Genomic DNA, 12,273 nt, shown 5'->3' on the forward strand with positions numbered 1-12,273 from the left:
AAACAGCCCAGGCCATTTCAGAAATTTTGCAGCCTTTTCAAACTGCTGTAGGCAGCGATACTGGCACACTTGTGGTAAATAGGTTTTTGTTGAAGACATTCGCCAGTTATATACATATAAAATAACGGAGTATTTTGTCCTCTTTTTTTTGTTATAATTTATGCCTGTCTTATTACTAATAGGGTAAGTTTCTTGTAATTTGAGCTGCTAGTGAAGGCCATTTTACAAATACGGTCCTGCAGTTTCTATAATTTACTGGTGCAGGCAAACATGTACATTACTACATAGTAAACAAGAACAGAACTATCCTCAACTATGCATATTCACGATCCTCGGTAGATGTCCGCTGATAAGTTTAAAGTGTCTAGAATTAAAAGCTAGCTAGCAAACTGATAGAACTTAAGAAAAATATGCCGACATTTTATGTCTTAATAGCTTACCTGAGGACATCCGACTAAAAGAAAATTTAAACCATTTTTTTTAGTACTGTTACACATTTATCAATATTTATTATTGATTATAGGGCTAAAATACGAATGTTCATTTCAATAACTATGTATTACAAAAGACTTGATCCTACAGAAAAATCGTTTCAAACAGTTTTGCGGGGCTATGCTAGCTTATGATTCTTTCTGTATGTATGATTTTCTGTATGGGTTAATGTGTTCTGTGAAAGACAGATGATGCTCATTGAACGAGAAATCCAGCTCGCATCACCGTAATAATTTCCAATTTCGAGTTGTGACTAGTATCAAAACGCTCACGACACGTTTTGATAAAGAATGATCACAAAGCAAAATTTGTCTCATGACTTTTAGCAAATAAGTAATAAAAACTTGTATTTCTATATTTAAGAGATAATTATTGTCCGATATATAACAATATAGAATGATTGAAAAAGAAAAGAACATCACATACATTTTTGCAATTGGATTTATTTGTGTTATTTACAATCGGTTAGTTACGAGAATCGCCATTGTTATAATTAAAGAAGTTGATACTATGACAGATGTTGCACCATCTCGGGCTGCTGATAGTATTTCATCAGCTTTGGAAGAACCCCACGCCATATTGTTACGTGAAGAAGTGATTGCTGATATTGCACTTGCAAATTGTGCCGAATTACTCTGGGTACTGCGCAGCCAGGTTTCGTACTGAAAACAAAATAATATCTTTGATATAAATCACTAAAATCTAACGAGATCTTGGTGACTGTGTAGTTTCGTGAATTTAGTTTTATCTTATGCTAAAAGTATGCACAGAACACATAGAAGTGCTGAATAATCGTGTATTTAATTGTATACTACGCAATAGCAGATAAAATTCTTTTCTTCATTTTTTTGTTTTTCGCAAAATGATCTTGCTGCTTAATAATAAACTTTCTTATTTTTTTTTTACTACTTCTTACTACGTCAATAAGTCCATTTTAACTCTTATAATATTGGAAGATATTGTAACAGTTATTACCTCTACTAAATCTTCTTCTTCAAGATAAGCAGCCAGATTAGACAAAGCAGTGTGAACAGGGTTTGGTGGGGCATCTTCAATGTATCTGTGTAAAACAAATCATTACAGAGTCATATAATTAAACCATATCACAAGATTTATCATTCAATTTTGTCGTCTGCAATCTAATGACTCTTTACCTATTTACCTATAGAATACTGTATCAGGGGTTAAGCAGTAGAAATTTTAATCGAAATAAATATATTATATTAGCATGATTTATTTGTTATTTCTTTGATTCGGTAGAACAGTTGTAAAAGATATACTTACGCTTTTCTTATTTCATCGATATTGTTTTTAACAAATTCCAGAACAGTTTTTGCGTTTTCTTTATTACCAAGTAGTGCATAGTTGAAAGAGGTAGCTTTGTCATGACATCTTACAGATTTTGTCAATGTTATAGCTAGATATCTGAAAATTGTAAAATTCCGTCATTAATTAATTGTAACGAGTAAAGAGCCTAACAGTTATTACTATACATATCATTCTATATGTATAATATATATCTATATATATATAATATATAATCTCTCTAGATTTATGTTTACAAATAGAAGATATGAGAAAAGATACTTCTATATAAAGAATGATTAGGTTTACAAAATTATGCATTTGTTAATAATTCCTTATTAAGTAGATTGATTTAAAAATTATGAGTATACCTGAGAAGTAATTGTTTATCTTTGGTTGCTGCTAGACCACGGAGCATCTCTAATTGATCGTTAGCGAAATTTGAATTTTCAAAACGATCAAGAAGGAAATTGAATTCAACCTCACTACCTTCCCTTATACCGACAACATAGACATTACGACGAATACGAGGATCAATCCTAAAATTTTTAATTTTTTTAAATATTTATCCTAATAAAGGTATTATATAATAATATATTTAAGATAAAAAGCACTAGTTTTTAATCAATTTAATTTAAGAAGATATAATTCGATTTAGTAGGAACTACAGGTTTGCAGTTTACTCTTCTGAAGTTTTTCTTAATCGGTTACCTTTACGTGATCCCAGCACTATCTTTTCTCTCTGTGGGATAAGTTTCCTCCCACGAAGATATTTACAACTTAATGGTTTACTTTTATGTCTACATTTGTAACCACAACTACATCTTTTACCAAAATAGTGAGTTATGTTTTAGTTGCTTCAACTTACCATGTTCCATTTCTTAGAGCAACAAATCTTTCCCGCGATTCCTGAACACATTTCTCATGACCCAAAAGGCAAGCGAAATGTAAAACTTCTTGTCTTGTTAAGCTCACAGTTGGAGTTTCATTGTTTTTCGGCTCAAAGCCAACAACATCAATTACGTGTTCCATTAAGCTCAAAATGTGTGCCTAAAATATTTATTAAAGACATGAGTACATTTTACTGAATAAAATATAACTATTCTGGCCAAAACTTTTAATACAATGTTGATGTTTGTTTTCATTGACATTTTACATTGCACAACTGGGAGGAGACTAGCCCGCATGTCACGGGCTATTCTAGATTAGGGGTGGAGGGTAATTTTAAGCAGAATTGTATTTTCTTTTGGCAACGAATAATGATTTTATTATTATTATTAAATTAAAAACATTTTTTTTTGCATTCAAATTAATGGAACTTTTTTCTTATTTCAGAAACAACGATCATTTGGAAAAAAATGAATGATTGACAAAGGATTGAAGACTTCACCCAAAGTGTATCAAGATAGTACGTTAGATTGTGCTGTGAAACCTCTTATTATGCTTTTTAAAAATGTACCTTACACTTTCCAGCAACACCCTGCACCTTGTCACAACACAAGAACTATCCAAAGTTGGCTGGAAGTACGATTTATTAATATTACAATATTACGTTAAAAAATTTGTTTGTAAGAGAAGGCATGGCCAGACTAGCAGTATATGTTAAATTAACATTCAAGATATCTTCAGTGCAACATTACTACCTTAAGTATTGTTTGATTTTCGAATTCACAAAACTCACATCAAAATTAGCTTGAACATCTGGAAGATGACGGAACCTGTTTCGTAGCCACGTGTACCCACTAATAGCTGGATTCCAAACATGATAATTCACTTCATTGCGTAGGAACCTTAGAATTTTGAAACCAAATTCATAACTAAGTCTTTCAGCCCGCATCAGAGCAAAAACATCGTCTACAACCTGAAACATATCTATAATTAGGAAATACTTTTTATTTTATTCCTTTTATTCGTTTTACCGTTGATTATCTATAATGCTCTAATACGTAATTTTGAACGTTTGTATTTTTCATTATGATATTGCCTACCTGTGCCCTGTTCAAATGGTGTATTGTTTCTGGAGAGGATACCAAAGCATCAGCTATTAGGTTCCATGACTTTTCATCGTAATTCACACGATACAAACCTAAAAATTCCCAATGAATTAATTTTATTTATCTCACGCATAATATTCACTACTGAGAATAATAGCATATTTATTAGAAACATTTCTTTATTTTTCACACTTGTTTCATGGAACATGTTCATAAATTCATTTAATGATGATAGGCGATCACCGCCACCCACAACCATTCTATCAACGCCAGAGATTTTTTATATATTAGAGGAGGCAAACGGGCAAGTAGGTCACGTGATAGGTAGTGGTCTCGCAACCACACATGGACATCTGCAACACTGCAATGGTCAAGAGATGCGCTACCAGCGTAAGTTAGTTAAGTTGGGACTATACTTCAAGCTTTAACGTCCCTAACGTACTATCGTAACTACGTCGTACGGTTCGGGCAAACAGCAGCGGTACTGTAATTGGTTGTGCTAGTCAACAATTTTTTAAGTCATACGTTGCGGGTGGACTTTCGCATTTTACTTTATTATCGTTGCTGGAATTCGCCTGCCGGTATCAACCAAATCTAGGTCGATTGAAAGATACAAACAAACTCATTTCAAATTTACCGTGTTGTTGGTTGTTGAATATGACCCATTCTTCCCCAGGTTCTTTACTCAATACAACTGCGTCTGTACTCATCATATAACTAGGTCTTAGATTTGTAAAGGAAGGGTTTGATTTTGATGAGTATGTGATCGGGATTGGATAAACTTGGGAATCAACAGCTGCTGTGGTACTGAGTAGGAATCTCTCCTGAAATCAAAATAGAGATTAAAATACATTTGTTCATATAGATTACATTGAAGCTTGAGATGTTACAAAAACATGTGTATAATTAAAACACAGTCCTAATACCAGAAAGCTATTTATCAAATTGGAAACTACTGTGAACACACTTAGCACTTTATTTCAAGGGTATTTAAGGAAGGCACGCTCAGCTAAGTAAATTCAGCTCGAGGCGACTAAAAGCGACTCTGAAGAATTTACTGCCACCATTTTTAGCGAACCAACTAACAAACGATTATTCAACAAATTAATCTCTATGGGAATCTGCTACAAATCTTAATAAGTCACTAATTGCACACATTCCTCCTGTAAATAAATGGGCGATGGGTAAAAACTATTTTTCGAAGTTATGATGTCATAATTACTTAAAATCAATATAATGCCAGGTAGGTCGTCATTTATAACAACACTTTGTTACATACTTGCTTTAGGTTCATTTCCCCAGTGGCGTGATTGATGGTGACCGTCAGAATAGGGTTACCTGCTTTATTAACCCAAATATCATAAAAGCTGGTAAAATTAAAGTTTCTATATGCATTTAAAGCACCATCTTCTGCAATAGCCTTTGCAAATGCATCATATAAGTCTTCTGGATATGTTGCCTCATATGCGCTGAAAAAATGTTTAGTCTTAAAAAACGAACTTGGGTTTCATAATTTATATGACTTGTTCATATGAATAATTGAAATGAACAATTTAAGCATTCTTATATGATATGATGATATGCAGAGACTACGGTCTTCATTTACCCTCCTTCATCACATACATCTGGCATTCTACCACTAATACGAGTATTAATTATTCATACCTATGTCCAACTATGTGAACTTAAATTACATTAAAATTAATTAATTAAATTAAATTATTTACTTAAAATTTTATTTAGTCGTTACATAATAAGAAATATGTTTAGTTCTTGATCAATGTATAAATAACTTATATTTATACTTTTATACAAAATTATAGTTAAGGGTGTAAATGCCCCAATTAGTATTATTTTATTTTATAATTGTTTACTTTATCCAAATATTTTGTATTTTATTTAGTGTTAATTCTGACAGTATTTGTCTTTAAACAATTCGACACGTGTTTCGCATCTACACGAGGCATCCTCCGGACATTTTGACTCGCCAAACTCTGTCACGAAACAGAAACGATATAAAGAAAACTCAAAACATTTGGATAATTATGGATTTCCGTAAAGTAACGCATACTTCAATATTTTTTTTTATACTTTATATTACATCAAATTAAGTCATTGTTTTTCAATCTTTATAAATAAATACTTTTGTTCTGGTTATGCCAATCTCTGCCAGTACTTAAACATACAAAACGACGGAGTGCACATTGATACGACTAATCACAGTGCTCTGCGCTCCTATTTGTTTATAATTAAAGAAACATTGTAAAACAACTAGCAGATATATTCAGCTCTGCACCATACGCCGTAAGAAAGATTAGAGAGGACACGAATGTTGCGACCGCTAGATTAGTGTACTTCAGTTATTTTCATAGCATCATGTCGTACGGTATTTTACTGTGATGTCATGCTGCTGACATTGATAATATAGTTTTTGCTCTACAAAAAAGAGCTGTTCATGCTATATATAAGCTTGATTATAGACAGTCTCTCAAAGAAAAATTTAATGAAATAAATATTATGCGATCGGACAGCCTGGGACTACATTATGATAATTTTATTGCGTTATAGCAATGACAGTACACGAATGTATATCTTATAAAAAAGAGCGAAATAAAGAATGCTGGGAGAGTTTCTTGCGCCATTTCTTCTCTCTCAGAGTGCCATTTGTTTCCGAAGCGTCAGTAGTATCTATTTCATCAGAAATGACAACAAAAAGTAATATTCATTAATCAATTGTGAGAAAATAAATGCTTTTTATGCCTTTATGCATTTTATGTCTTTATGCCTTTTATGCCTTTATGCCTTTTATGCCTGTAATTACACCGTTAACTTACTTATCAATCAAGAAGTACTTGCAAGCTTTCCTAAACGTTTCGGGTGTTATCATGTCGGCTAGCATTCTCAAGAAAGCGGCACCCTTTGAATAACTGACAGTACCAAAATGGCCGGTGACTTGCGCAGGAGTGTTGACGTCATAGTTCATAGGAACGGTCGACAGTCCAGAGTCGAATGATAGTGAGGTTTGTAGATATCTTGAATTGAAGTGTTCATGAAGCTCATATTGAGGGAATACCTGAAAATATTCATTACTATAATTATTATATAAAGCTATTACAATTATCTACTTGGAAGGTTCTGATATTATAAATATAAGTAGCTAGTTGTTAGAGTTATTTAACTACCCTTATTTTATTTCGTAATTTATCTTGACATATTCATATCCATTTCAAATTTAAATTAGGGTAAGTCCGGGGTAGTTGGCCATAGTTTTTCTTAAATGCTGTTAAAAAAAACCTTGCATATAGTTATAGAAATTTTATTTGTAATTAAACTTTAAGCAATCAACTTTGGAATTAAAGAAACAAAAATAACAATTTCTAATGAGATCAATTTAAAAAAAAATCCGTGTAAATCTCTCCCGCGGTATCCTAACTCTAAATAAAAAAAATATTATTTGAAACCTCAATAACTTATTTTATCTTTACACGCCCTTTAAAAATGAAATTTTATGAACGATGCGGGACTCGAACCAACGACCTCTCGCATTCGGTGCGAGTGCTTATCCAACTAAACTAGCCGTTCTAGTGACGTATCGTCATAAAATCTTGTATGTTTGTTCATAAAATTTTATTTGTGTATTAATCTTAGAAGTGAGGGTTATCACTTTAAAAACATAACAAATTAACTAGTATACAATATGGTGCCTTTAACATTTTACTAAACGGTCGTAAGAAGTATTTTTAATAGTTTAAAACCAAAATTACCTCATGCGTGGCTATGTAACCAAAATAGCTAGCAAAGCCTTCATTGATCCAAGTATTACTCCACCAAAAGCAAGTAATCAAATTCCCAAACCATTTGTGGGCAAGTTCATGTGAAACGAGTGTTGCCGCGTAGTGTTCTATAGACATTATGGTTTCACGAGGATCGATAATCATATACAGCTCTCTGAAAACATATTTTTTTTATGAAAATAAGGGACGAGACGAGCAAGACGTTCAGCTGGTGGTAATTGATACGCCTTGCCCATTACAATTCAGTAGCACGATTCTTGAATTACCCAATAATTCAGAATGGCACTACAATTGCGCTCTTCACCTTGAGACAAAAGTTGTTAAGTCTCTTTTGCCCAGTAATTTCACAAGCTACGGCCGCCCTTCAGACCAAAATACAATAATGCTTACACATTACTGGTTCACGTCAGAAATAGGCGCCATTCTCGTACCCATAATCTAGCCGGCGTCCTGTGCAAAATGCCTCCCACTGGCAAAACATATTTTTGTAATTCTTAATTGGCGTATAATAATAATAATATTAACGTCCAACCTCACTTACCATCAAGTGACCATCACCTCCACCATAGCGTCGTTAATAATTAACCAAAAATCAAGTGAAGTGGCAACGGACATATGGCCTGTGGGGCAGAAAAGTCCTCGAATGGCGACCACGTACCGGAAGACTCAGTGTTGATAGACTCCCACAAGATGGACTGACGATCGGGTCATGATCGCCGGAATACTTTGGATGAGGGCAGATTGCCGTACAGATCTTTGGCGGAGGCCTTTGACTAGCAATGAACGTCTTCCGGCTGATGATGACTGAGAAAATGAATGAATGTACCATACACATCGGAATTCCACGTCCAATATTAATAAATATATTACACTGTTGTATAAATATACAAATTGAATTTGCACCAAAATTTATGGACGATGGGGGATACGACCCAGCGCTTACCAACTAAGCAAATTTTCAGCATGATACATGATTCGTATAATTTTGGTATGTTTTGTTTAGCTCTCGGGTTGTAGCTGCCGCATTGTCTTAATCCCAGCAATGAGGGAGATCACTTTCAAATAACAAACTGTCCAATACATTTGGCTTCTAACGTCATCAGAATAATTAGTGAAATAGTCAAATAGTTTCACCATTCTTATACCAACTTAAATTCGTGATACGTTATGCTCATAACAATGCGATGCCACTCAAGATTCTTAAAAAAGCAAAAATTCTGAGCGGCATTGCAATTGCGCCACTTTGAGCATGTAAGTTTTAAGGCTTATTAACTATAATTTATTAGTTACGGCATATTTCAATGCTTGAACACTACTTAATGGCAGAAAAAGACAACGCTGTGGACGTATCTAGCCGGCATCCTATGCAGGGCCTCCCATTGGTGAAGTACTGAGGCTGAGATCTACAAAGCGTTCTAAGACTTTGTTCAGACTCAACTGTTTTTTATGATAATAAGGGACAAGACGAGCAGGACGTACAGCTGATGGTAATTGATACGTCCTGCCCATTACCACTACCCACCCAAAAATTCTGAGCGGCACTGCAATTGCGCTCGTCACCTTGAGACATAAGACGCCCTTCAGACCGAAACATAATAATGCTTACACATTACTGCTTCACGGTAGAAATAGGTGCCGTTATATAATCATAATCTAGCCGGCATCCTGTACAAAGGAGCCTCCCACTGTTAATTACGTTACTTACTTAGTTACTAACTTACAAGGGACTTACGTTAAAAGTATCTGAGTGTAAGCTTGGCATAATCTTTGGTTTCGTTTTTATAGTCATTTGACAGCTGAAATTGTGCTGAACTTAATCTAAGATAGCTCAATGCAAAATTCAAGTGTACTTTTTATCCCTCTGAGATAAGTATTACGTAAGTAAAGTCTGAGCAAAGTCTAAGTGCGCTCTATAGATCTCAGACTTGGAAAAATATTTCATCTCTTTATATTATTCGTGACATTATTTGTGATATAAAAATGGCTGAAACTAGATCGTAGCGAATATGGATATAGGACCGGTTACAATTATTAGTGAAGCCTTATTCACAACCGTTGTAGACTTATGTCAAAAAGCGCACCAAAGAATATAATTAAACCAAATACATTGGTTATACACTTTAATTTGTATCAAAAAACCAAATGTAGAAAGTGACCACCATTTGCAGCGAAATAAAATAGCGAAAAAAATATAATTTATAGAAAACCCTTCCACCCAATCTATATATAAAAAATGAACTGCTGTTCGTTAGTCTCGCTAAAACTCGAGAACGGCTGGACCAATTTGGCTAATTTTGGTCTTGTATTAATTGTGGAAGTCCAGAGAAGGTTTAAAAGGTGGATAAATATGAAAATGCTCGGAATTAAATAAAAACAACAATAATGTTTTCCTTTGATGTGTCCCCGTCGTTCAGAAATCAAATCGAAAGAATTGTTTAAAATGTATAACTAATAAGAATCTTTACACCTTTCTAACTTTCTCAGGAGGTAAGAAATTAACAACAGTTGTTAACTATCTATCAGATAACTTTTATGTAGATGGATAAATCTTAAGTATTAATCTTAAGTCGTCATCTATTTCTCATATACCCCAAAAAATTATAATATTGATTTTCTTTTTCTTAATACTTTATATGGCAATACAGCATTTGCTGGGTCAGCTTTTCCCTTTATAAATTAGTGCGGTTACCACTAATTTAAAAAATAATTTAATTTTTAATAATTTCGTAGTTTCGTGTGTTGTGTGCTAGAACATAACAGCTAGAACCGCAGTGATATTAAGTGTGTTACCATTATAATACGTAAAAATTGCACCACTGCTCAAAACTTAGACGGCTTTAACTTATAATTATCTTTCGTTTTATATATGAACGATATCAAGTAGTATTGCAGGTTGTTCAACCTGCTTTTGTTTCTTTTTATTTCGTTTTTTTTGCACAATGTAATCTTGAATATTATCATAGCCCTGAATGTTGTGTGTAAATAATTTAACAATAATTCATAATATGAGAAACAAGTAATATATGCCAGACACTTACCTATAACCAACCATACCCCAGTTTTCCGTTCCAGCTGAAGCCCAATCCGGAGAAGAAATATGATCATTTAAGAGATGTGGATGTAATGTTGAGTATGGTATTTCAAAATATTTATCGAAAAATTCTGTCATTTTGACGGACAATTCTAATGCATGGTCTCCTAGGCCAGCAGTATTAGATCTTCCAATGATTCTGATTGGTGGTGTAAAAGATTTGTTTTCAGCAATAACTTGGAAACTTTCGCTTACGAGGAATGTTACGAGGTACGATGACATTTTAGGTGTTTCGTAGAAATTCTTAGTGACACGACCTCCGTTGCTGTAAAGGAATACAAAACAGAACGTTTAAAATTTCACATACTTATTTTTTTTTATTGTTTAACAAGGGCAACTTACGTTGATTCTGATTCCAGTGCAGTGTTGGAAAAGATTGCATCATAGTTTGCAGGGGCAGATAAATGAATTTTGAAAACAGCTTTATATAATGGCTCATCCCAGCATGGAAAAGCCTGCCTTGCATTGTATGGTTGAAAATGAGTGGTTGCGTAAATCCTGTCAAAAAAACATTCATAAGACGAAGCTTATATTTGTGTAATTCATTCAAAAAATTCGTGCGTTAAACCTTTCAGTCCCGTTAGCATCTTTATACCATCCTCGCCATATTCCTCTTTTCATTGGACCTTCATTCATTGTACTCGAATATTCAATCATTAATGTATAGTTTCTGTCCACAATCAAACTCTCCAAAAGATTTATTCTCAAGAAATGGTATTGGGGTTCCAAAACATATTCTGCATTTGGTTGTAAGTCGACCAACACTCCATCTTCAGTTATCACGGTGATATAATTGATTCGATCAACGTTAGCATGAAGAGTTATTTGATTTACATTGTTTTCAACAGCCTGCAAATTTTTAATAATGATAAAAGTGAAACTAAAATTACATAAGTCAATTGAGATGACTATCCATCAAACTTACTTGTATAATAATGTTTTCTATACCATTGTAAGAGTAGGGATTTTCTGATATTTCATCAAAAAAGAGATCAATGCTTATATCATATTCAAGTGGTATTACGTTTGTTGGCAATCTATATATTTGTTGATCTTCTCTAAATACAAATGCATCGCTTAGAGTAAACGAATCTTCAATATCTGCTAGAGTAAGTGGATTATCAGCTTTCGATAAAGCAATTAAAAATAATGCAAAAAATATTTCTTTCGGAGACATTTCTGAAATACAATCAATACACGTATAATAATTTTATAAATAATCCGTTAAATTCATTAATTCCGAAATTGTTAAATAAAACATTTTATACTTACCATTGAAATGTCCTTAGTTCTTCTGTTTTGGTGATAAAATGAGTTCATTTTATTGCTTTTTTATTATAATTCGATAAAGCTAACAAACAGCAACTAAGTCTTTGATATCTGATATGATTTTGATAAAATCGATTAAACACTATCAAAATACTATTTTATGTAATATTATGTATAACATCAATAAATAATGCTTGATTGATAAAACCTAAGACCATCTATAATAATCCAATTTGAAAAAAAAAACAGGCACCCAAAACTTTGTTGTACAATTGTGTAAATTTCAAACAAAAGAGGTTTTATATCATCATGATCAACATTTCAGCTG

At 33.2% G+C, this 12,273-nt stretch overlaps 1 protein-coding gene across 1 annotated transcript; it reads right to left on the bottom strand.

Moving 5' to 3' along the window:
* Nucleotides 1–915: 915 nt before the first annotated feature.
* Nucleotides 916–11,974, bottom strand: LOC126967150 (membrane alanyl aminopeptidase-like). The gene is made up of 16 exons (XM_050811597.1): nucleotides 11,949–11,974; nucleotides 11,602–11,855; nucleotides 11,245–11,525; nucleotides 11,019–11,174; nucleotides 10,624–10,941; nucleotides 7,556–7,739; nucleotides 6,626–6,864; nucleotides 5,071–5,260; nucleotides 4,429–4,615; nucleotides 3,786–3,883; nucleotides 3,479–3,658; nucleotides 2,666–2,847; nucleotides 2,169–2,336; nucleotides 1,777–1,917; nucleotides 1,468–1,552; nucleotides 916–1,154 (listed from the first exon to the last, which is right to left on the bottom strand). Exons 2-16 carry the CDS (start codon nucleotides 11,851–11,853, stop codon nucleotides 948–950), a joined length of 2,868 nt encoding a protein of 955 aa, XP_050667554.1. The 5' UTR covers nucleotides 11,854–11,855; nucleotides 11,949–11,974; the 3' UTR covers nucleotides 916–947.
* Nucleotides 11,975–12,273: the final 299 nt, after the last annotated feature.

This window comes from Leptidea sinapis, chromosome 12 (assembly GCF_905404315.1).
Source record: "Leptidea sinapis chromosome 12, ilLepSina1.1, whole genome shotgun sequence".
Classification (NCBI taxonomy): domain Eukaryota; kingdom Metazoa; phylum Arthropoda; class Insecta; order Lepidoptera; family Pieridae; genus Leptidea; species Leptidea sinapis.

Excerpts from the sequence above, each read along its gene's own strand:
- LOC126967150 (XM_050811597.1), bottom strand. The coding sequence starts at position 11,853 with ATGTCTCCGAAAGAAATATTTTTTGCATTATTTTTAATTGCTTTATCG. Across the intron at positions 10,942-11,018 it reads GCACTGGAATCAGAATCAAC|CAACGGAGGTCGTGTCACTA; the intron begins GTAAGTTGCCCT and ends ATTCCTTTACAG. Across the intron at positions 5,261-6,625 it reads AAGTACTTCTTGATTGATAA|CGCATATGAGGCAACATATC; the intron begins GTAAGTTAACGG and ends ACATTTTTTCAG.